Below are 27,386 nucleotides of genomic sequence, written 5' to 3'. Positions count from 1 at the left end.
TTCCACACAAATAACAGTCTTTCCTTATCGCTCGCAGTTATGAACTTCCAGTCTTTCTAAACCGTCTCATTCATTTGCTGAAGGGAAGGGACATGTCATGGCCAACGGCTCAGTGACTGTTTCACATTATTGACACGTGGCCTGTTCTGTGCCTGGCTACACTCTTCTATTAACCTAAAGATCCTCTCCACTCCCTTCCCAGTGCCTCATACTCCCCTCCCTTCCCGGTGCCCCATACTCCCCTCCCTTCCCGGTGCCCCATACTCCCCTCCCTTCCCAGTGCCTCATACTCCCCTCCCTTCCCAGTGCCCCATACTCCCCTCCCTTCCCAGTGCCTCATACTCCCCTCCCTTCCCGGTGCCCCATACTCCCCTCCTTCCCGGTGCCCCCATACTCCCCTCCCTTCCCGGTGCCCCATACTCCCCTCCCTTCCCAGTGCCTCATACTCCCGCTCCCTTCCCAGTGCGCCCATACTCCCTCCCTTCCCGGTGCCCCATACTCCCTCCTTCCCGGTGCCCCATACTCCCCTCCCTTCCGGTTGCCCCCATACTCCCCTCCCTTCCCAGTGCCCCATACCTCCCCCTACCCCTTCCCGGTGCCTCATACTCCCCTCCCTTCCCAGTGCCTCATACTCCCCTCCTTCCCAGTGCCTCATACTCCCCTCCCTTCCCAGTGCCCCATACTCCCCTCCCTTCCCAGTGCCTCATACTCCCCTCCCTTCCCAGTGCCCCATACTCCCCTCCCTTCCCGGTGCCCCATACTCCCCTCCCTTCCCAGTGCCCCATACTCCCCTCCCTTCCCAGTGCCCCATACTCCCCTCCCTTCCCAGTGCCCCATACTCCCCTCCCTTCCCAGTGCCCCATACTCCCCTCCCTTCCCAGTGCCCCATACTCCCCTCCCTTCCCAGTGCCCCATACTCCCTCCTTCCCAGGTGCCCCATACTCCCCTCCCTTCCCAGTGCCCCATACTCCTCTCCCTTCCAAGCCCCATACTCCCCTCCCTTCCCGCCCCATACTCCACTCCCTTCCACTGCCCCATACTCCCTCCCTCCCAGTGCCCCATACTCCGCTCCCTTCCCGGTGCCCATACTCCCACTCCTTCCCGTGCCTCCATACTCCCTCCCTTTCCGGTGCCCCATACTCCCCTCCCTTCCCGGTGTCCCTCTCCCTCCTTCCCAGTGCCCCATACTCCCCTCCCTTCCCAGTGCCCCATACTCCCCTCCCTTCCCACTGCCCCATACTCCCCTCCCTTCCCAGTGCCCCATACTCCCCTCCCTTCCCACTGCCCCATACTCCCCTCCCTTCCAGTGCCATACTCCCCTCCCTTCCCACTGCCCCATACTCCCCTCCCTTCCCGGTGCCCATACTCCCACTCCCTTCCCACTGCCCCCATACTCCATCTCCGCTTCCCGGTGCCCCATACTCCCCTCCCTTCCGGTGCCCCATACTCCCTACTTCCCGGTGCCCATACTCCCCTCCCTTCCCGGTGCCCATACTCCCCTCCCTTCCCGGTGCCCCATACTCCCCTCCCTTCCCCGGTTGCCCCATACTCCCTCCCTTCCCGGTGCCCCATACTCCCCTCCCTTCCCAGTGCCCCATACTCCCCTACTACGCGGTGCCCCATACTCCCCCTCCCTTCCCGGTGCCCCATACTCCCCTCCCTTCCCACTGCCCATACTCCCCTCCCTTCCACTGCCCTATACTCCCTCCCTCCCACTGCCCCATACTTCCCTCCCTTCCCAGTGCCCCATACTCCCCTCCCTTCCCTGCCCCATACTCCCCTCCCTTCCCACTGCCCCATACTCCTTCCCCTTCCCAGTGCCCATTACTCCCCTCCCCTTCCCACTGCCCATACTCCCCTCCCTTCCCAGTGCCCCATGCTCCCCTCCCTTTCCACTGCCCCCATACTCCCCTCCCTTCCCACTGCCCCATACTCCCCTCCCTTCCCACTGCCCCATACTCCCTCCCTTTCCAGTGCCCCTACTCCGCTCCCTTCCAGTGCCCCCATACTCCGCTCCCTTCCCAGTGCCCCATACTCCGCTCCCTTCCCAGTGCCCCATACTCCGCTCCCTTCCCAGTGCCCCATACTCCCCTCCCTTCCCAGTGCCCCATACTCCCCTCCCTTCCCACTGCCCCATACTCCCCTCCCTTCCCAATGCCCCATACTCCCCTCCCTTCCCACTGCCCCATACTCCCCTCCCTTCCCAGTGCCCCCATACTCCCCTCCCTTCCCACTGCCCCCATACTCCGCTCCCTTCCCAGTGCCCCATACTCCCCTCCCTTCCCATTGCCCATACTTCCCCCTCCCTTCCCACTGCCCCATACTCCCTCCCTTCCCAATGCCGCCATACTCCCCTCCCTTCCCAGTGCCCCATACTCCCCTACCTTCCCGGTGCCCCATACTCCACTCCCTTCCGGTGCCCCATACTCCCCTCCCTTCCCCAGTGCCCCATACTCCCCTCCCTTCCCAGTGCCCATACTCCCCTACCTTCCCGGTGCCCCATACTCCCCTCCCTTCCCAGTGCCCATACTCCCCTACCTTTCCCGGTGCCCCATACTCCCCTCCCTTTCCAGTGCCCCATACTCTGCTCCCTTATCAGTGCCCCATACTCCGCTCCCTTCCCACTGCCCCATACTCCCCTCCCTTCCCACTGCCCATACTCCCCTCCTTCCCAGTGCCCCATACTCCGCTTCCCTTCCCACGGCCCCATACTCCCCTCCCTTCCCAGTGCCCCCAGTACTCCCTCCCTCCAGTGCCCCATACCCCCTCCCTTCCAGTGCCCCATACTCCCCTCCTTCCCACTGCCCCCATACTCCCCTCCCCTCCACTGCCCCATACTCCCCTCCCTTCCCACGGCCCCATACTCCGCCTCCCTTCCCACTGCCCCATACTCCCCTCCCTTCCCCACTGCCCCATACTCCCCTCCCTTCCAGTGCCCCATACTCCCCTCCCTTCCCCTGCCCCATACCCCCTCCCTTCCCACTGCCCCATACTCCCTCCCTTCCCAGTGCCCCATACTCCCCTCCCTTCCCACTGCCCATACTCCCCTCCCTTCCAGTGCCCCATACTCCCCTCCCTTCCCACTGCCCCATACTCCCCTCCCTTCCCACTGCCCCATACTCCCCTCCCTTCCAGTGCCATACTCCCCTCCTTCCCAGTGCCCCATACTCCCCTCCCTTCCCAGTGCCCCATACTCCCCTCCCTTCCCAGTGCCCCATACTCCCCTCCCTTCCCAGTGCCCCATACTCCCCTCCCTTCCCACTGCCCCCATACTCCCCTCCCTTCCCACTGCCCCATTACTGGTGCCAAGTCTTTACTCACCTGTAGAGAATCCAAAAATCACCACAACCATCAACCACCAGAAGCGCAGGAGGTCCCCAAAGATCATCTGCAAACAGAATAGTTACACAGGGTTTCGATGGAAATAACTGGATGGGTAATTGTCTCTGTTACTGGGGGCTTTATGCGCCATTTGCTTGTAGGAGAGAAATCCAACAGAAACCAGTTATTTCCAAAGCAAATATTGTTCCCAGAGCCCACGGCCAAGGGGCGTTACCCCCGAGGAAGATGCTGCCTGAGACAGAGCCTTTATGTGCCAATATCATGCAGACATTTTGGGGATCTTGTACTGAGCAAATGGAACTAATTTGTACCTGTAACTTGTCAGGTTTTTCATTGTAATTTTGTCCGCCAATAAGCAGCACCGGGAATGCTCTACTTGACTGGACAATGGCTGATGTATTGGGTTGTGCTCCCCTCTATGCTTCCCAATGTGCTCCCCTCTGTGCTCCCCAGTGTGCTCCCCAATCTGCTCCCCTCTGTGCTCCCCAATGGGCTCCCCAATGTGCTCCCCAATCTGCTCACCAGTGTGCTCCCCAATCTGCTCCCCTCTGTGCTCCCCAATGGGCTCCCCAATGTGCTTCCCTCTGTGCTCCCCAATCTGCTCCCCAATCTGCTCCCCAGTGTGCTCCCCAGTGTGCTCCCCAATCTGCTCCCCAGTGTGCTCCCCAATGTGCTCCCCTCTGTGCTCCCCAATCTGCTCCCCTCTGTGCTCCCCTCAGTGCTCTCCAATCTGCTCCCCTCTATGCTCCATATAGAATGCTCTACTTGACTGGACAATGGCTGATGTATTGGGTTGTGCACCCCTCTGTGCTCCCCAGTGTGCTCCCCAATGTGCTCCCCTCTGTGCTCCCCAATGTGCTCCCCTCTGTGCTCCCATCTGTGCTCCCCAATGTGCTCCCCTCTGTGCTCCCCTCTGTGTTCCCCAATGTGTCCCCCAATCTGCTCCCCTCTGTGCTCCCCAATGTGCTCCCCTCTGTGCTCCCCTCTGTAATCCCCAATGTGCTCCCCTCTGTGCTCCCCAATGTGCTCCCCTCTGTGTTCCCCAATGTGTCCCCCAATCTGCTCCCCTCTGTGCTCCCCAATGTGCTCCCCTCTGTGCTCCCCTCTGTAATCCCCAATGTGCTCCCCTCTGTGCTCCCCAATGTGCTCCCCTCTGTGTTCCCCAATGTGTCCCCCAATCTGCTCCCCTCTGTGCTCCCCAATGTGCTCCCCTCTGTAATCCCCAATGTGCTCCCTTCTGTGCTCCCCAATGTGCTCCCCTCTGTGCTCCCCAATATGCTCCCCAATGTGCCCTTTCCATTCAAACACATCAGGTGCAGCCGGTACCTTTAGTTTAGTGTTTGCTGCTTTTAAATCCTTTTTGATTATTTGGGGCCATTTTTTTCATAGTAAATGATTCTGTTCTACGGTAACAATTGATGGCCGGTATGGAAGTTTGCGCCTGAGAACGTAATGTCTGCTAAGGTGGGTCCCTAATCCTGTAGGTAAAGCTTGAGAGAATGGACTGTATTTGTGTGTCAGCTCCCCTCCTATTAGTATTCCCTCTATCCACCCCTAACCCGCTGTATTGAGCCCCATCGCATAGAGACCCAATAAGAACCCAGCAGAACTGGCATTTTGTTAATTTTCTGCTGCTGCCATGAGGGGATCTGAGAAACTTGCCCCAGGCACCAGCGCCCCCAAATGGCGGCAAAATGTTGCTCCCAGTAACATTAAAGGGGATATAAACCCAGCGGCACAGCGTGGCTCAACCAAATGTTACTCTGCTGTTGCTGGACTACAAATCCCAGAATAATGTAACATATAATGAAGGGTGAGGCATGCTGGGAGCTGTAGTCCAGCAACATCAGGGTTGTATTCTTAAAGCAATATTGCACAATAAAACTTTCCCCCAAGTCCCCAGGGCCAGCGGCTGCATTGAAATGCAAAAGAATTCTCCAATGAGAATCCCAGCTGATGTTAGTAAATCCGGCTCCCTGTTCTCTGTTCCTGCAATTGGAGTTGGGAGCAATAAGCACAGTTTCCCAGCACTGAACAAGTCTGTCCCTTTATCCCCATGTCTGATTCCTGTGCCATATAATGACGGGAAAATGCCATCATTATCTCTATATGTAAGGTACCAGCAAGGGGCCTGGTCAGTTGGTCAGTTCTTCTGCATCTATAATTATGTTTTTGCTCAGTAGAATTCTCATTGGCGAATTTTCTTGCATCTATAATTATGTTTTTACTCAGTAGAATTCTCATTGGTGAATTTTCTTGCATCTATAATTATGTTTTTACTCAGTAGAATTCTCATTGGTGAATTTTTTTGCATCTATAATTATGTTTTTACTCAGTAGAATTCTCATTGGTGAATTTTCTTGCATCTATAATTATGTTTTTACTCAGTAGAATTCTCATTGGTGAATTTTCTTGCATCTATAATTATGTTTTTGCTTAGTAGAATTCTCATTGGCGAATTTTCTTGCATCTATAATTATGTTTTTGCTCAGTAGAATTCTCATTGGTGAATTTTCTTGCATCTATAATTATGTTTTTACTCAGTAGAATTCTCATTGGTGAATTTATTGCATCTATAATTATGTTTTTACTCAGTAGAATTCTCATTGGTGAATTTTCTTGCATCTATAAATTATGTTTTTGCTCAGTAGAATTCTCTTTGGTGAATTTTCTTGCATCTATAATTATGTTTTTGCTCAGTAGAATTCTCATTGGTGAATTTTCTTGCATCTATAAATTATGTTTTTGCTCAGTAGAATTCTCATTGGTGAATTTTCTTGCATCTATAAATTATGTTTTTGCTCAGTAGAATTCTCTTTGGTGAATTTTCTTGCATCTATAAATTAAGTTTTTGTTCAGTAGAATTCTCATTGGTGAATTTTCTTGCATCTATAATTATGTTTTTGCTCAGTAGAATTCTCTTTGGTGAATTTTCTTGCATCTATAAATTATGTTTTTACTCAGTAGAATTCTCATTGGTGAATTTTCTTGCATCTATAATTATGTTTTTGCTCAGTAGAATTCTCTTTGGTGAATTTTCTTGCATCTATAATTATGTTTTTGCTCAGTAGAATTCTCTTTGGTGAATTTTCTTGCATCTATAAATTATGTTTTTACTCAGTAGAATTCTCATTGGTGATTTTTCTTGAATGTATAATTAAGTTTTTGTTCAGTAGAATTCTCATTGGTTAATTTTCTTGCATCTATAATTATGTTTTTGCTCAGTAGAATTCTCTTTGGTTAATTTTCTTGCATCTATAATTATGTTTTTGCTCAGTAGAATTCTCTTTGGTGAATTTTCTTGCATCTATAATTATGTTTTTGTTCAGTAGAATTCTCTTTGGTGAATTTTCTTGCATCTATAATTATGTTTTTGCTCAGTAGAATTCTCATTGGTGAATTTTCTTGCATCTATAATAAAGTTTTTGTTCAGTAGAATTCTCATTGGTGAATTTTCTTGCATCTATAATTAAGTTTTTGCTCAGTAGAATTCTCTTTGGTGAATTTTCTTGCATCTATAATTATGTTTTTGCTCAGTAGAATTCTCTTTGGTGAATTTCTTGCATCTATAATTATGTTTTTGCTCAGTAGAATTCTCATTGGTGAATTTTCTTGCATCTATAATTATGTTTTTGCTCAGTAGAATTCTCATTGGTGAATTTTCTTGCATCTATAATTATGTTTTTGCTCAGTAGAATTCTCATTGGTGAATTTTCTTGCATCTATAATTATGTTTTTGCTCAGTAGAATTCTCTTTGGTGAATTTTCTTGCATCTATAATTATGTTTTTGCTCAGTAGAATTCTCTTTGGTGAATTTTCTTGCATTTATAATTATGTTTTTTAGCAGCTTCTATAGCAAAACTAGGGGGCGCAGTGGGACAGCGTTATGATTGGGTTTACACCCCCTTTAAAACAGATATTTGGCTCTGATAGTACAGAAAGCCCCTGGACCCCGCCCTCCGGGGCAGGAGAGGTAAGCTCTGGGGGCGAGGGGGCTGCAGTCACCCCAATCTTTCCAAGAAACTTACCTTATTGATCATGATGGTGAAAGGGCCGAGCATCTGGAATCCTCGCGCAAAGTACATGACGTAACACCAGCCGAGGACGAGCGCCATGGACATGGGAATGACTTCTCCGTCCGTGTTAGTGAGACGCATGATGAACACCACCAGCACCAGGCAGGGGAACACCACGCTGCCCAGATAGAGAAACAGTTAGATTGTACCCCGGGGGGTAACAAGGGCAATTTTCCCATTAGAGAGAGGGCTGATGTCTGTAGTATAGCGCTAACCATCTAATGTTACCCACAAGTCTCAGATGGAAGGGAGATCCCTATCACTAACTATAGTGCCCCCTAGTGGCAGGGAACATAGGGACTGTATGGCACCGTTTCAGAAATACCTACGTACCCACAACATGGGTCCCAAGTCTAACTCTGTGCCACGCGCCTTCTTGTCTGGAAAATCTCCTGAATATTCTGAATCTCACAGTTTTAGCCCCTTCTCCCAATGCCAAATGCTTTCTCCTGTTAACCCCCTCATTTAAAATGCCTGGAAATGCTGCCATTTAAAAAAGGGGGCCAGTTTTACACATCTACATAGTGTTTTGGGGTGTACTGAATATATCCCGAATATATACTGAATACATACCGAATATATACTGAATATATCCCGAATATAAACTGAATATTTACTGAATATAAACCGAATATATACTGAATATAAACCGAATATATCCCGAATATATACTGAATATAAACCGAATATATACTGAATATAAACTGAATAATACTGAATATACCAGAATATATACCGAATATATACTGAATATATACCGAATATATACTGAATATATACTGAATATACTGAATATATACCGAATATATCCCGAATATATACTGAATATACCCGAATATATCCCGAATATATACTGAATATACCCGAATATATCCCGAATATATACTGAATATACCCGTATATATACTGAATATATACTGAATATATACTGAATATATACTGAATATACCCGAATATATCCCGAATATATACTGAATATATACTGAATATACCCGAATATATACTGAATATACCCGTATATATACTGAATATACCTGAATATATCCCGAATATATACTGAATATACCAGAATATATACCGAATATATACTGAATATATACTGAATATACCCGAATATATCCCGAATATATCCCAAATATATACTGAATATATACTGAATATACCTGAATATATACTGAATATATACTGAATATACCCGAATATATCCCGAATATATACTGAATATACCAGAATATATACCGAATATATACTGAATATATACTGAATATACACTAATATATCCCGAATATATACTGAATATAGACTGAATATATACTGAATATACCGAATATATCCCGAATACATATACTTAATATACCCGAATATATCCCGAATATATACTGAATATACCAGAATATATACCGAATATATACTGAATATATACTGAATATACACGAATATATCCCGAATATATACTGAATATAGACTGAATATATACTGAATATACCGAATATATCCTGAATACATATACTGAATATACCCGAATATATCCCGAATATATACCGAATATATACTGAATATACCCGAATATATACTGAATATACCCGTATATATACTGAATATACCTGAATATATCCTGAATATATACTGAATATACCAGAATATATACCGAATATATACTGAATATATACTGAATAACCCGAATATATCCCGAATATATCCCAAATATATACTGAATATATACTGAATATACCTGAATATATACTGAATATATACTGAATATACCCGAATATATCCCGAATATATACTGAATATACCAGAATATATACCGAATATATACTGAATATATACTGAATATACACTAATATATCTCGAATATATACTGAATATAGACTGAATATATACTGAATATACCGAATATATCCCGAATACATATACTGAATATACCCGAATATATCCCGAATATATACTGAATATATACTGAATATACCCGAATATATACTGAATATACCCGTATATATACTGAATATACCTGAATATATCCCGAATATATACTGAATATACCTACCGAATATATACTGAATATATACTGAATATACCCGAATATTTCCCATCCCAAATATATACTGAATATATACTGAATATACCTGAATATATACTGAATATATACTGAATATACCCGAATATATCCCGAATATATACTGAATATACCAGAATATATACCGAATATATACTGAATATATACTGAATATACACTAATATATCCCGAATATATACTGAATATAGACTGAATATATACTGAATATACCCGAATACATATACTGAATATACCCGAATATATCCCGAATACATATACTGAATATACCCGAATATATCCCGAATATATACTGAATATACCCGAATATATCCTGAATATATACTGAATATACCCGAATATATACTGAATATAACCGAATCTATCCCGAATATATACTGAATATATACTGAATATACCCGAATATATACTGAATATACCCGAATATATACTGAATATACCCGTATATATACTGAATATATACCAAATATATACTGAATATACCCGAATATATCCCGAATATATACTGAATATATATTGAATATACCAGAATATATACCGAATGAATATATACTGAATATATACTGAATGTATACTGAATATAGACCAAATATACAGAGTACAGAGAGTGTTAAAGTGCTTTGTAGTTTGGTAACATTTCTTACATAATGAGAGTGAATGGCCCCCCATGGACAGCCTGAGTCAGGGACCTCACACTCCTAATCTGCAGCAGATCCGGCACCTAAAGGAGTAAAGCTCGGTATTAACTTAGGTTCAAACTGGATTCAAAGGAATGTGTAGGTTGTCCCCATTTCTGCCTCCAGGTACCCTGCCCTCCTCCACACCTGAAATACATACTGGCCCTAGGGTGTGTGATGTAATAGGGGCCTTAGATTGTAAGCTCCTGGGGCAGGGACTGATGGGAATGTGATAGGGACCTTAGATTGTAAGCTCACTGGGGCAGGGACTGATGGGAATGGGATAGGGACCTTGCTCACTGGGGCAGATGTGATAGGGATTGTAAGCTCACTGGGCAGGATGATGGGAATGGATAGGGACCTTAGATTGTAAGCTCACTGGGGCAGGGGCTGATGGGAATGTGATAGGGACCTTAGATTGTAAGCTCACTGGGTGCAGGACTGATGGGAATGGATAGGGACTTAGATTGTAAGCTCACTGGGCAGGGACTGATGGGAATGGGATAGGGACCTTAGATTGTAAGCTCACTGGGGCAGGGGACTGATGGGAATGGGATAGGACCTTAGAGTGTAAGCTCACTGGGGCAGGGACTGATGGGAATGTGATAGGCGACCTTAGATTGTAAGCTCACTGGGGCAGGGACTGATGGAATGGGATAGGGGCCTTAGAGTGTAAGCTCACTGGGGCAGGGGACTGATGGGAAATGGATAGGGACCTTAGATGTAAGCTCACTGGGCAGGGCTGATGGGGAATGGGATAGGGACCTTAGATTGTTAAGCTCACTGGGGCAGGACTGATGGGAATGGGATAGGGACCTTAGATTGTAAGCTCACTGGGGCAGGGGCTGATGGGAATGGGATAGGGACCTTAGATTGTAAGCTCACTGGGGCAGGGGCTGATGGGAATGGGATAGGGACCTTAGATTGTAAGCTCACTGGGGCAGGGGCTGTGGGAGGGGCACAAGTGAGCGGGACTGTGGGTTAATTATATAAAGAGAGTTACAGAGCAAGAAGGAAAGGGTTTAGGGCATTGGTATAATGTGGTACTGATCCGGTATTACCTTCAGCAGCAAAATGACTATTGCCCCCGATACACTGATCATCTCACCGGCCAATCGGACATGGTCATCATAGGTAAGGTAGGATTCCTGGGGGGCGGAGATTCTTATGGTTAAATGATGGATTCACAGTCCGAGGGTCACTCTTACCTCTGTACTAACAATGGGCAATATTACCAGTAGTGTTGCCTTACACACTATAATAAATCGGCCCCCAAATGTCCAGCCCAACACACTACTCTATAGATCCCTCGGGGGGACCAATGGGAGTAGGAAGGGGGAGGAGCTCCCACAGTTTAGCTACACTTTCTGCTTTCACCCACATGTTTCCCACATTGACCTGATTATTATAAAATGCCCCAGATCCCATGGTCCAATCCTGCCCAGTAGGGGTGACCTGACCCCCCCTATAAACAGTTTATGTGGAGACTCAACAAGACCCCTTAGCCTCCCGAGCCTCCCACACACACACCTCAAGCTGCTTCAACTCAACTACAAATGGAAGGAGGATTCCATCAAATACCTTTGGCAAGTTTGTATATTCATTGTAATAATATGATTAATAAGATGATTGGTTTTTACATTTAATTAATCATTACTGAAACCTCTCACTCTCCGAGAGGGAACAGTCTAATGAGTTTTTCTGGTCCAAACAATAGGAACCCTCCCTAGTGTAGAAGACAAAGGTCTGGGAAAGGAACTGTCACACCTAATCCCTAATTAACAATAAGAAAGGGTCAGGCTCACCGGAGCCAGAATCACTGAATGGATCCCTGTAGATAACCAGTTAGTCAGGAAGAACAGTCATGATGAAGATGCAGACATGGAGATTGGCATACCCTTAATGGCGGATGGGTAACTTCCTGAAACTAATTGGTACATGCTAACATCATTCAAATGGACCAATCAGGAGAGACTTCTAGAAATTTCTAGAAGCCACCCATCTGGGGACACAGGGGCCCAGGGGAGGACTGATCACTTGATCAGATCAGAGGGAACTCTGACATCACGAACCAGGCACCCAATGAAACCTAACGAAAGGCATAGTGGGGCTGTGACCCTCTAAAGGTAAAGGTTTCATAGAGTGTCCGTAAGGTGTGGGGCATTATTATTGGTGGTTGGGCTCTTGTGTGTCATGGGCCAATCAACTGCCGATATTGGCCCTTGATACTGATTCGGCAGCTTATCTCCCCGTGTATGGGCACCAACGATGGGCTCCCCCGACCTGAGATTGGGCAGATCTCGATAGGGCAGGTTTGATTTTTCAATCGGATCGGGGACCGTATTGGCTCGTTGATGGGGCCCTTGGTCTGACAGCACCTGCACCCCACTTATTCTACACTGTGTAAGGCAAACTGCACCCCACTTATTTACACCGTGTAAGGAAAACTGCACCCCACTTATTCTACACTGCATAAGGCAAACTGCACCCCACTTATTTACACCGTGTAAGGAAAACTGCACCCCACTTATGCTACACTGCGTAAGGCAAACTGCACCCCACTTATGCTACACTGCGTAAGGCAAACTGCACCCCACTTATGCTACACTGCGTAAGGCAAACTGCACCCCACTTATGCTACACTGCGTAAGGCAAACTGCACCCCACTTATGCTACACTGCGTAAGGCAAACTGCACCCCACTAATGCTACACTGTGTAAGGCAAACTGCACCCCACTAATGCTACAATGCGTAAGGCAAACTGCACCCCACTTATGCTACACTGCGTAAGGCAAACTGCACCCCACTTATGCTACACTGCGTAAGGCAAACTGCACCCCACTTATTCTACACTGCGTAAGGCAAACTGCACCCCACTTATTCTACACTGCGTAAGGCAAACTGCACCCCACTTATGCTACACTGTGTAAGGCAAACTGCACCCCACTTATGCTACACTGCGTAAGGCAAACTGCACCCCACTTATTCTACACTGAGTAAGGAAAACTGCACCCCACTTATGCTACACTGCGTAAGGAAAACTGCACCCCACTTATTCTACACTGTGTAAGGCAAACTGCACCCCACTTATTCTACACTGCGTAAGGCAAACTGCACCCCACTTATGCTACACTGTGTAAGGCAAACTGCACCCCACTTATTCTACACTGAGTAAGGCAAACTGCACCCCACTTATTCTACACTGCGTAAGGCAAACTGCACCCCACTTATTCTACACTGAGTAAGGCAAACTGCACCCCACTTATGCTACACTGTGTAAGGCAAACTGCACCCCACTTATGTTACACTGTGTAAGGCAAACTGCACCCCACTTATGTTACACTGCGTAAGGCAAACTGCACCCCACTTATTCTACACTGTGTAAGACAAACTGCACCCCACTTTTGCTACACTGTGTAAGACAAACTGCACCCCACTTATGCTACACTGTGTAAGGCAAACTGCACCCCACTTATGTTACACTGTGTAAGACAAACTGCACCCCACTTTTGCTACACTGTGTAAGACAAACTGCACCCCACTTATGCTACACTGTGTAAGGCAAACTGCACCCCACTTATGTTACACTGTGTAAGGCAAACTGCACCCCACTTATGCTACACTGTGTAAGGCAAACTGCACCCCACTTATGTTACACTGCGTAAGGCAAACTGCACCCCACTTATGCTACACTGCGTAAGACAAACTGCACCCCACTTATGCTACACTGCGTAAGGCAAACTGCACCCCACTTATTCTACACTGAGTAAGGCAAACTGCACCCCACTTATTCTACACTGCGTAAGGCAAACTGCACCCCACTTATTCTACACTGAGTAAGGCAAACTGCACCCCACTTATTGCCAAACTATATAGAGATAAATGAAATTTCTATTCTGGGGGCCACTCACCGTCAGGGGTTTCTGTACCAATAGGGTCATGTCTCTGGGGTCGGTGACGTTATCAGGTCTCGGCTTCAGGGGTCGGTTGACACAAACCATGGAGACACACGCCATGTACAGGACATAGACGGCCGCCAGGAGACAGAAATAGGGTCGGCCAAAGCGCTGCCACTTTCTCTTTACCAGTTCTTTTACTGGCGAAATATCTAGAATCCGCCGCGCCTGTAATTATATACAAACAGGCAGTGAGATGCAGACCCTATGCAATTTATATCCAGTGTCGTCTGTGGGAACAAAAATACTCAGTGGGGGTGTAGTACTCAGACAGTGGGGGTGCAGTAGTCAGACAGTGGGGGTGTAGTAGTAGGACAGTGGGGGCACAGTAGTCAGACAGTGGGGGTGCAGTAGTCGGACAGTGGGGGTGCAGTAGTCAGACAGTGGGGGTGTAGTAGTAGGACAGTGGGGGCACAGTAGTCAGACAGCAGGGGTGCAGTAGTCGGATAGTGGGGGGTGCAGTAGTGGGACAGTGGGGGTGCAGTAGTGGGACAGTGGGGGGTGCAGTAGTAGGACAGTGGGGGTGAAGTAGTCAGACAGTGGGGGTGGGGGGTGCAGTAGTGGGACAGTGGGGGGTGCAGTAGTGGGACAGTGGGGGGTGCAGTAGTGGGACAGTGGCGGGTGCAGTAGTAGGACAGTGGGGGTGAAGTAGTCAGACAGTGGGGGTGCAGTAGTGGGACAGTGGGGGGTGCAGTAGTGGGACAGTGGGGGGTGCAGTAGTCAGACAGCGGGGGCACAGTAGTTGGACAGTAGGGGTGCAGTAGTCAGACAGTGGGGGTGCAGTAGTTGGACAGTGGGGGTGCAGTAGTTGGACAGTGGGGGTGCAGTGGAGGGACAGTGGGGGGCAGTAGTTGGACAGTGGGGGTGCAGTAGTCGGACAGCGGGGGGTGAAGTAGTCAGACAGTGGGGGTGAAGTAGTCGGAAAGTGGGGGTGCAGTAGTCGGACGTAGTCGGACGGGGGTGCAGTAGTGGGACAGTGGGGGTTCAGTAGTCGGACAGTGGGGGGTGCAGTAGTCAGACAGTGGGGGTGCAGTAGTTGGACAGTGGGGGTGCAGTAGTCGGACAGCGGGGGTGCAGTAGTCAGACAGTGGGGGTGAAGTAGTTGGACAGTGGGGGGTGCAGTAGTCAGACAGTGGGGGTGCAGTAGTTGGACAGTGGGGGTGCAGTAGTCGGACAGCGGGGGTGCAGTAGTCAGACAGTGGGGGTGAAGTAGTCGGATAGTGGAGGTGCAGTAGTCAGACAGCGGGGGGGAAAAGTAGTCGGACAGTGGGGGTGCAGTAGTAAGACAGCGGGGGTGCAGTAGTCAGACAGTGGGGGTGAAGTAGTCGGACAGCGGGGGTGCAATAGTCAGACAGTGGGGGTGAAGTAATCGGAAAGTGGGGGTGCATCATCCTAAAAGTTCCCTCAAAGGTGAAATACCCCTTTAAGAGGACGGAGACCTAGAACACGCAAATGAATTATTTCATGTGTTTCTTTTTGATTTTCAAATGATAGGCGGTAAGAAATCAGCTCAAGGAGGGATCAACCCGTATCTGATGTGGAAGCAAAATTAGTGTCCGACCAACACTATAGTAATTAAAGGGAAACTATACATCTGAACATTGTAGGTCTCTATAGAAATATAGCCCATAAACAACCCATATTTTATGTGCCAATTAATTATGGCCAATAGCCTATCAGGCTCTGTACTGAGACACACAATAGGTTCTCAGCCAATAAATGGGCAGGGGTGTGTCTTTCCCTTCCCCACATTGTGGGGGTAACAGTGACAGGCGATTTACCTCTTTGTTTTTCTCTGACACCACCAGACTCAGCACCGACTGAGCGTCTTCCCACGTGTCAATCTCGTTCAGGTCATAGAGGTAACAGGTAATGGGGCCGAAGGTCCAATGAACATGTCTCCTCTTCTGCACCAAGTGCTGGAACAGCTGGGAAATGAAGAAGAACTGGATTTTGCTTTATTGCTTCGATAGGGTCAGGGGCAGGGGTAATAGGGGACCTAAACATCCAACATGCATAGAGAATACAAGATAGGCCTCATTTATTCACCAGCCTTGTCACCTGATTCCCTACAGAACTTTAGTCATCAATAGATCTCCATGCTAAATGGTTCTGCCACTTACGCACCACAGTGTTGCCCTCCACAGCAGCCATTTTGAAAGGGGTGAGTCCATCATTGTTACAGGTCTCCTCTAGGCCAGGACTTTCCTTATCCTGCTGGTAGGACATTATGAGGTCGTACATCTGGCAGGCCGCCATTTTGTTTGACTGAAGGGCCAGGATATGTAGGATTGTATTACCTGTGTAGGGAAACAGAAATGCCATGTAATTAGTGATGGGCGAAATGTTTTGCCAGGCATGGATTCGCAGCGAATTTCCGTGTTTCGCCAATGGCGGATTGTTTCACGAAACGGATGAAAAAATTCGCCACCAAAAAATTCGCTGCGCGTCCAAAAATTGTCGCCCGCGACAAAAGAATAGCCGTGGGCAACAAAATAATAGCCGCGGGCAACAAAACAATAGCCGCATGACAAAAGAATAGCCGTGGGCAACAAAATAATTGCCGCGGGCGACAAAACAATAGCCGCATGACAAAAGAATAGCCGTGGGCAACAAAATAATAGCCGCGGGTGACAAAACAATAGCCGCGGGTGACAAAACAATAGCCGCATGACAAAAGAATAGCCGCGGGCAACAAAATAGTAGCCGCGGGCGACAAAACAATAGCCGCATGACAAAAGAATAGCCGCGGGCAACAAAATAGTAGCCGCGGGTGACAAAACAATAGCCGCATGACAAAAGAATAGCCGTGGGCAACAAAATAGTAGCCGCGGGCGACAAAACAATAGCCGCATGACAAAAGAATAGCCGTGGGTGACAATTTTTTTTGACGTGCAACAGTTTTGCTGTTTTGCAAATTTTTCGCTATTTATTTTTCAGCGAAATGGGACAGATTCGCTCATCACTACATGTAATCACTCCTGGTGCATTGGGTGCCAATAGGATACAGAGACCTTTCCTCTTGGGGTAAATAATTCTCTTCCCTCCATAGCACAAGATTAATGTGTCATTCCAGTAAAAGACAATCATGGACCAGGCTTGGGGCCCCTTTTTGTCAGAGTCAATCCAATAGTGCTGCTCCCTCATCATGGAAGATATAGTTATTGCCTTATCATTTGGGGGAAACATTGGTAAATGAGGACCCTTGTGCTAAATATTTGTATGGTATAAGTAAGGGATTTAATTGAAATGTTGGTGGTGATGGACTCGGGGTGTCTGAGACCACCTGTCAGCCCCAGTATATATATATATATATCATATAGATCATGTCAAACATTCCTTACCGTGGGAATCTTTGGCCTCTAGATCTGCCCCATGGCTCAATAAGAGACGGACAAGCTCTGCGTTCCCCACACAGGCTGCAAAAGAGAGAATGTGCTCCCCTGGGGGACACAAACAGGACACACATTATTACTGCACATATCACATTCATCAATATCAGATCTATTAATATCAGAACCATCAATATCAGATCCATCAATATCATATTTATCAATATCATATTTTTCAATATCATTTATCAATATCAGATCCAGCAATATCAGATTTATTAATATAAGATCCATCAATATCCCATCTATTAATATCAGATCCATCAATACCATATTTATCAATATCAGATATCAGATCAGATATCAGATCAATATCAGATCTATTAATATCAAATCCAAGAATATCCCATTTAGCAATATCAGATCCATTAATATCAGATTCGTCAATATCAGATGCATCAATATCATATTTAGCGATATCAGATCCATCAATATCAGATCTATTAATATCAGATCCAAGAATATCCCATTTAGTAATATCAGATCCATTAATATCAGAACCATCAATATCAGATCCATCAATATCAGATCTATTAATATCAGATCCATTAATACCAGAGCCATCAATATCATATTTATCAATATCAGATCCATCAATATCAGATCTATTAATATCAGATCCATCAATATCAGATCTATTAATATAAGATCCATCAATATCACATCTATTAATATCAGAGCCATCAATATCCCATTTAGTAATATCAGATCCATTAATATCAGAACCATCAATATCAGATCCATCAATATCAGATCTATTAATATCAGATCCATTAATACCAGAGCCATCAATATCATATTTATCAATATCAGATCCATCAATATCAGATCTATTAATATCAGATCCATCAATATCAGATCTATTAATATAAGATCCATCAATATCACATCTATTAATATCAGAGCCATCAATATCCCATTTAGTAATATCAGATCCATTAATATCAGAACCATCAATATCAGATCCATCAATATCAGATCTATTAATATCAGATCCATTAATACCAGAGCCATCAATATTAGATCCATCAATATCAGATCTATCAATATCAGATCCATTAATACCAGAGCCATCAATATCAGATCCATCAATATTAGATCCATCAATATCAGATCTATCAATATCAGATCCATTAATACCAGAGCCATCAATATCAGATCCATCAATATCATATTTATCAATATCAGATCCATCAATATCAGATCCATCAATATCAGATCTATTAATATCAGATCCATTAATACCAGAGCCATCAATATCAGACCCATCAATATCATATTTATCAATAGGAGGCAAGAGAAAAGAAGGCAAGTTCCCGCAGACACGTTGAAGGCCTTGGAGCTGGCCATTGGCTCGATGCCGGAGGTTGGCCAGTAAATTAACCCTGGGCCTATAGGTCTCAGACCTGAGAGGAAAAATAAAATCTACTACAGTTGAACGATGGAACTATCACTGTTTGATGCTATTTACAGGGTTAACACCATAATAATGATGTATTGGGAGTCCTGGGATGGGCAGAGGGAGGAAGGATATAGTGGGGGCTGGCAGTTACGCCCAAGGCCACACAGGGTGATTCTCACCATAGTAGAAGGAGTTGGAGGGTCTCAGCTGGAAGAAGGACCCCACGGCCTGTGGTGCAGACACATCAGCTCCTTTGGCAATGAGATCTCCAACGATCACCATGTTCTGGCGCATCACGGCAATGTGCAATGCTGTCTGGCCTGGGGGGGCACCCAAGGGACATGTTAGCGGTACGGTCTGCAGCATCATCAAGTCATCTTTTATTGTCATCACATTTGCATATAAAATATACACATGATACAAAATTGCAAATTAAAAGCTCCCCCCCCCAAAAAAAGAAGAAAAATCAGACCATATTACATTTCACATACATACAGTGCAGTGCAAAGTGCAAAAACCCAATTGTACTTATACAGTTATATTATATATTGTACTTATACAGTTATATTATATATTAAATATAATACTTATACAGTTATATTATATATTATATATTATACTTATACAGCTATATTATATATTATACTTATACAGTTATATTATATATTATATATTATACTTATACAGTTATATTATATATTATACTTATACAGTTATATTATATTTTATACTTATACAGTTATATTATATATTATATATTATACTTATACAGTTATATTATATATTATACTTATACAGTTATATTATATATTATATATTATACTTATACAGTTATATTATATATTATACTTATACAGTTAGATTATATATTATACTTATACAGTTAGATTATATATTATATATTATACTTATACAGTTAGATTATATATTATACTTATACAGTTAGATTATATATTATATATTATACTTATACAGTTATATTATATATTATACTTATACAGTTAGATTATATATTATACTTATACAGTTATATTATATATTATATATTATACTTATACAGTTAGATTATATATTATACTTATACAGTTATATTATATATTATGCTTATACAGTTAGATTATATATTATATATTATACTTTTACAGTTATATTATATATTATATATTATACTTATACAGTTATATTATATTATATTTATACAGTTAGATTATATTATATTTATAAAGTTATGTTATATATTATACTTATACAGTTAGAATATATATTATACAGTTAGATTATATTATATTTATACAGTTAGATTATATATTATACTTATACAGTTAGAATATATGTTATATATTATATTTATACAGTTAGTTATATTATACTTATACAGTTATATTATATATTATATTTATACAGTTAGATTATATTATATTTATACAGTTAGATTATATTTTATACAGTTATAGGATACTTATACACTTATATTATATATTGTACTTATACAGTTATATTATATATTATACTTATACAGTTATATTATATATTATATATTATACTTATACAGTTATATTATATATTATACTTATACAGTTATATTATATATTATATATTATACTTATACAGTTATATTATATATTATACTTATACAGTTAGAATATATATTATACAGTTAGATTATATTATATTTATACAGTTATATTATATATTGTACTTATACAGTTAGAATATATATTATATATTATATTTATACAGTTAGTTATATTATACTTATACAGTTATATTATATATTATACTTTTACAGTTATATTATATATTATATATTATACTTATACAGTTAGATTATATATAATACTTATACAGTTAGAATATATATTATACAGTTAGATTATATTATATTTATACAGTTATATTATATATTGTACTTATACAGTTAGAATATATATTATATATTATATTTATACAGTTAGTTATATTATACTTATACAGTTATATTATATATTATACTTTTACAGTTATATTATATATTATATATTATACTTATACAGTTAGATTATATATAATACTTATACAGTTAGAATATATATTATACAGTTAGATTATATTATATTTATACAGTTATATTATATATTGTACTTATACAGTTAGAATATATATTATATATTATATTTATACAGTTAGTTATATTATATATTATATTTATACAGTTAGTTATATTATACTTATACAGTTATATTATATATTATATTTATACAGTTATATTATATTATATTTATACAGTTATATTATATTTTATACAGTTATAGGATACTTATACACTTATATTATATATTGTACTTATACAGTTATATTATATATTATAGTTATACAGTTATATTATATATTATACTTATACAGGTATTGGATCCCTTATCCGGAAACCCATTATCCAGAAAGCTCCGAATTACAGAAAGCCTGTGTCCCATAGACTCAATTTTAATCAAATAATACAGAATTTTAAAACTGATTTCCTTTTTTTCTATAGTAATAAAAAAGAACCTTGTGATTGATCCTAACTAAGATATAAACAATGCATATTATATGCAAAACAATCCTATTGGGTTCAATTAATGTTTTATTGATTTTTAGTAGACTTAAGGTATGGAGATCCAAATTATGGAAAGATCCCTTATCCGGAATACCCTTGTTCTCGAGCATTCTGGATAACGGGTCCTATACCTGTACAGCTATATTATATATTTTACTTATACAGTTAAATTAAATATTATACTTATAAAGTTATATTATATATTATATATTATATTTATACAGTTATATTATATATTATACTTATACAGTTATGTTATATATTATATATTATACTTATACAGTTAGATTATATTATACTTATACAGTTATATTATATATTATACTTATACAGTTATGTTATATATTATATTTATACAGTTATATTATATATTGTACTTATACAGTTAGATTATATATTATACTTATACAGTTATATTATATATTATACTTATACAGTTAGATTATATTATACTTATACAATTATATTATATATTATACTTATACAGTTATGTTATATATTATACTTATACAGTTATATTATATATTATACTTATACAGTTATATTATATATTATACTTATACAGTTATGTTATATATTATACTTATACAGTTATATTATATATTGTACTTATACAGTTAGATTATATATTATATATTATACTTATACAGTTAGATTATATTATATTTATACAGTTATATTATATATTATACTTATACAGTTAGATTATATTATACTTATACAATTATATTATATATTATACTTATACAGTTATGTTATATATTATACTTATACAGTTATATTATATATTATACTTATACAGTTAGATTATATATTATACTTATACAGTTATGTTATATATTATACTTATACAGTTAGATTATATATTATACTAATACAGTTATGTTATATTTTATACTTATACAGTTAGATTATATATTATACTTATACAGTTATGTTATATATTATATTATACAGTTAGATTATATATTATACTTATACAGTTATGTTATATATTATACTTATACAGTTATGTTATATATTATACTTATACAGTTAGATTATATATTATACTTATACAGTTATATTATATATTATACTTATACAGTTATGTTATATATTATACTTATACAGTTATATTATATATTGTACTTATACAGTTAGATTATATATTATATATTATACTTATACAGTTAGATTATATTATATTTATACAGTTATATAATATATTACAGTTAGATTATATATTATACACACACACACAGACACACAGAGATACACACACATATACACTGTGCTGTTTATATCTTATCTAATGCCATTTAATGTTAGATTGTATGCATTAATATTAGTTCAGCTGTTATGTGCTGCCACCTAGTGACCCCCTTTGGGATAGTTGTCCATATGTTAATTATACACATCATTCAAGGTTAAACCTCCCCCTAAAGTTCACAGGAAGTGGAAGTGTATCCATCTTGAGCACACAGACAGCTCACAAGCAGAGGGACAGACCCTAGGATCCTTCACCCTTACACAGGCCCTGGTTACATAACCGTCTGTAAGTAAGATGCTAGGTTTCCTGTATGTGTTTACATGTGTGTATATGTTGTACAGGTTGTGATGCAATGTTATTATATTGTTTTACAGTTTTACAAAATAAACTCTTCATAAGGATAAAGCATTCAAGTTATTCAACTCACAGAGCAGTCTGAGTATTCTTTGCTGAGTCTTATGTGGAGTGTGTTAAGCTGGCTGGTTAACCTATATTACGCAAGGCACAGTATAGTGTGGAAACAGTACAGTAAAAAGACGGTTGCAGCAGACCTGTATACAGAAGTGACTGCATCCTAAACATGAGTCTGAGATCGGGGAAGAAGTATATACCTGATGATGAGCCCCCCATGAGACAGCATGGCAGGGAGAAAGCTAGCACCCAGCAAGATGAGTTACGGTCACATGCATCCAAATCATCTAGGTCTAGCAAGATGTCTGCAGCGAGTTCCCTAGCACTCAAAGCACGAGCGAAGGCAGAGGCTACACGTGTACAGCTAGCCTTTGCAGAAAAAGAAGCTAAGGTGAAAAGAGCAATCGCAGAAAAACAGGCTAGCATGAAAAGAGAAAAGGCAGAAAGAGAAAGAGAAATGGCAGAAGCAGAAGCAGAGCTGCAAATCCTGCAGTGTCAGAGAGAAGCTGCCGCAGCAGCAGCAGAAGCTGCGGCCTACCTAGAAACATACTCATCAGAGAGTGAGGGAACCCATGAAGGCCCAGAAATGCCGGAGAAACCTCTTTCCCCTGCAGAACGTGCAAGTGAGTACGTTCAGCGGGTTTCTAGTATGCCAACCACTGAACGGTCGATTAAAACTGAGCCAGCAGAAGTATACAGGCCTAAGCCGGCAGCAGTTACAAGTACGCCAAGGCAGCACTACAGCACCAGTGACGTCAAACCAGTTAGAAAATATCCAGCAGAATACCCAAGAGACAGAATTCAGAGTTTCCCATTGCCTCAGCCTAAAGATTGTGCGCCTGAGCAACAATGCATACAAGATATCACTAAATATCTGCTACGCAAAGAAGCAGTTAACTCAAGCTTCATCAAGTTTGATGACTCCCCTGAAAATTACTGGGCCTGGAAGTCCTCCTTCCAGAATGCAATCAAAGATTTGAACCTTTCAGCCTCAGAGATGCTTGACCTGATGATAAAATGGCTAGGCACAGAGTCAGCCGAACATGCAAAAAGTATGCGCAGAGTGCATTTGTTCAACCCTTCAGCAGGACTTGATATGGCTTGGCAGAGACTAGAGAAAAAATATGGCTCACCTGAAGTAATTCAGCGAACATTACAAAAAAGGTTAGATGCCTTCCCCAAGCTGACCAACAAAGATGCCAAAAAACTAGAACAATTGGGAGATCTTCTTCTGGAGATAGAGTGTGCCAAAGAAGAGGGATATCTGAGAGGTTTAACATACTTGGACAATGCTATTGGTCTTAATCCCACGGTGGAGAAGCTACCATACCACATGCAATTAAAGTGGGCATCTGTTGGAACCAAGTATAAAGCTGAAACAGGAGAAGATTTTCCCCCTTTCTTTGTGTTTTCCAGGTTTGTGCAGCAACAAGCACAGATGAAGAATGACCCCAGCTTTGCCTTTTACAGCAACCGCGATCAATCACCTAAACCTGAAAGGCCTTACAGATACCACGGTAAGACCTCTGTGTCCACACACAAAACATTTGTCCCTACAGAAACCTCACACTCTCAAACCAGCAGCAAGGAGGGCAGTATAGAGAGCCCTGATAGACAATGTCCAATTCACCAAAAGCCCCATCCTTTAAAAAGGTGTAAAGGATTCAGAGGCAAACCTATAGGTGAAAGAATGTATTTTCTCAGACAGAATGGCATCTGCTTCAAGTGCTGTGAAACCACCAAACACATAGCCAGAGACTGTAAAACATCAGTGAAGTGCTCAGAATGTGGCAGTGAGAAACATATTGCAGCTTTACACCCTGACTTACCTGCGCCACCAGCAGAGACTGTACAAGCCAGGACAGATCACGGCAGGGAGCTTAATGACAGCTCACCTCCTCCAGTAATGTCTAAGTGCACTGAAATCTGTGGCACAGGCAAGAGCTTCCGATCATGCTCTAAAATATGTTTAGTGACTGTGTTCCCCTCTGGACAAAGAGAGCGAGCAGTGAAAATGTACGCAGTACTCGATGAACAAAGCAACCGATCTCTTGCAAAGTCAGACTTTTTCAACATCTTCAACATTAAAACTACTGTTGCTCCATATACTTTAAAGACTTGTGCAGGTGTTACAGAGACTGCAGGCAGAAGAGCCACAAACTTCATTGTTGAATCCTTTGACGGAAAAACACAGCTCCCTTTGCCAGCATTAATAGAATGTGATATGTTACCAGATGACAAGGAAGAAATCCCTTCTCCAGAAGTAGCTTATTACCATCTCCACCTCCGTCCAATTGCCAACCTCATACCAGCTATTGATCCTGAGGCTTCCATACTTTTGCTCTTAGGAAGAGACATCTTACAAGCACACAAGGTGCATGAGAAAATCAATGGTCCCTTTAATGCCCCTTACGCACAAAGACTTGAATTAGGATGGGTAATAGTAGGAGAAGTTTGTCTGGGATCTACACACCAGACTAATAGAGTCAGTACCTTAAGAACGTCTGTGTTGCCGAATGGGCGTACCACCTTGTTGAACCCATGTCAGAACAGGTTCACAGTCAAAGAAAGTTTTGATAACCTAACGCATTTCAGTGACTCTTCTGTGTGCGGCCAAGAAGACATCAGCTTCAATCCAGAGACTGATAAGCTAGGAACTACAGTGTTTCAAAAATCAAAGAATGATGACAAGCAAGCTCTATCCATAGAAGATCAAGTGTTTCTTCAGATCATGGACAAAGACACCTATCAAGATGACAGCCACAGCTGGGTTGCTCCATTGCCTTTTCGTACACCCAGGTGTAAATTGCCTTCCAACAGAGAGCAAGCCATGGTACGTCTCGCCTCACTTCGCAGAACTCTGCATGGTAAGCCAGGAATGAAAAGAGACTTCACAGAGTTCATTAAAAAGATGCTGGACAACGACCACGCAGAGATTGCGAGACCACTGGAACAAGGTAAAGAACACTGGTATCTGCCGATGTTTGGCGTTTACCATCCACACAAACCTGATCAAATAAGAGTTGTATTTGACTCCAGTGCTGAGTGTGAAGGGGTCTCTTTAAATAATGTACTGTTAAGTGGCCCTGACTTAAACAACACATTGTTAGGGGTTCTCATACGCTTTAGGAAAGAACCTATTGCCTTTACAGCAGATGTGCAACAGATGTTTTACTGTTTCTTGGTGAGAGAAGACCACCGAGATTATTTACGTTTTCTGTGGTACAAGGACCATGACATAGACAAAGAAGTAGTTGAATATAGAATGAGGGTCCATGTCTTTGGAAACAGTCCCTCTCCTGCTGTTGCTATATACTGCATGCGTAAAGCTGCTCTGACAAGTGCAGAACAATTTGGACAAGATGCCAAACACTTTGTGTTGAGACACTTCTATGTAGATGATGGACTTGCATCTGCCAGCACCCCAGAGATAGCGATTGACATTCTGAACAATGCAAAACAGATGCTGGCAGAATCTAATCTGAGACTTCATAAAATTGCATCAAATAGCACACAGGTCATGAACGCCTTTCCTGCTAATGATAGAGCTAAAGACCTCAAGGACCTTTGCCTGGGTACAGACACCCTGCCCCTTCAGAAAAGTTTGGGACTGAGCTGGGACCTAGAAAGAGACTCTTTCGTCTTTCAGGTATCTTCTGAAGAAAAACCTTTCACTAAAAGAGGAGTCCTGTCTACAGTGAACAGCCTCTACGATCCTCTTGGGTTTGTAGCACCTGTAACTATAAAGGGTAAGGCACTAGTTCGTGAACTGTCATCTAAAAAATGTGATTGGGATACATTACTCCCACAAGAAAAACTACATGAGTGGCTTCTATGGAAGGAATCCTTGCAAGCTTTGGAACACATAGAGATACCCCGGTGTTATGTGTCTACTCCCCTGTCAGCAGTAAGTAGAAAAGAACTGTATGTATTTTCAGATGCATCCAACACAGCGATAGGTGCTGTAGCCTACTTGAAAACAATTGATGTTTGCAATAAATGTTCGGTTGGATTTGTTATGGGGAAGTCTAAGTTAAGCCCCAAACCAGCACACACAATTCCACGTCTAGAACTATGTGCGGCTGTTCTAGCAGTAGAGTTGTACGAGCTCATCAGAGATGAAATAGATAAAGACTTAGATGCTGTGCGATTCTTTACAGATAGCAAAACTGTACTAGGTTATATCTGCAACACCTCCAGAAGGTTTTTCTTGTATGTTGCCAACCGAGTG

The 27,386-nt window shown here is 42.1% G+C and overlaps 2 protein-coding genes across 5 annotated transcripts in view; one reads left to right on the top strand and one right to left on the bottom strand.

Annotated features, from left to right (window-relative positions):
* Positions 1 to 27,386, bottom strand: part of trpv5 (transient receptor potential cation channel, subfamily V, member 5) — a 47,715-nt gene that overhangs the window by 5,228 nt on the left and 15,101 nt on the right. For all 3 annotated transcript variants that reach the window (XM_031904908.1, XM_031904907.1, NM_001199925.1), the window contains 9 exon segments: positions 19,100 to 19,240; positions 17,471 to 17,569; positions 16,254 to 16,426; positions 15,908 to 16,054; positions 14,082 to 14,294; positions 11,232 to 11,318; positions 10,138 to 10,214; positions 7,372 to 7,537; positions 3,322 to 3,388 (listed from right to left, as the gene is read on the bottom strand). In XM_031904908.1, coding sequence (XP_031760768.1) covers positions 3,322 to 3,388; positions 7,372 to 7,537; positions 10,138 to 10,214; positions 11,232 to 11,318; positions 14,082 to 14,294; positions 15,908 to 16,054; positions 16,254 to 16,426; positions 17,471 to 17,569; positions 19,100 to 19,240 — 1,170 coding nt within the window.
* Positions 22,770 to 27,386, top strand: part of LOC116412084 — a 5,685-nt gene continuing 1,068 nt past the window's right edge. For both annotated transcript variants that reach the window (XR_004223539.1, XM_031905557.1), the window contains exons 1-2: positions 22,770 to 23,029; positions 23,119 to 27,386. The exon at positions 23,119 to 27,386 is cut by the window's right edge. Coding sequence is in view for 1 of the 2 variants with exons in the window: in XM_031905557.1 (XP_031761417.1) it covers positions 23,325 to 27,386 (4,062 nt within the window). In the remaining variant the exon portion in view is untranslated. The remainder of the gene's footprint in view (positions 23,030 to 23,118) is intronic.

The sequence above is a fragment of the Xenopus tropicalis genome, chromosome 7 (assembly GCF_000004195.4).
Source record: "Xenopus tropicalis strain Nigerian chromosome 7, UCB_Xtro_10.0, whole genome shotgun sequence".
NCBI classification, from domain to species: domain Eukaryota; kingdom Metazoa; phylum Chordata; class Amphibia; order Anura; family Pipidae; genus Xenopus; species Xenopus tropicalis.
Note: the sequence above shows the minus strand (reverse complement) of the source record. Positions and strands in the feature narration are given on the sequence as shown.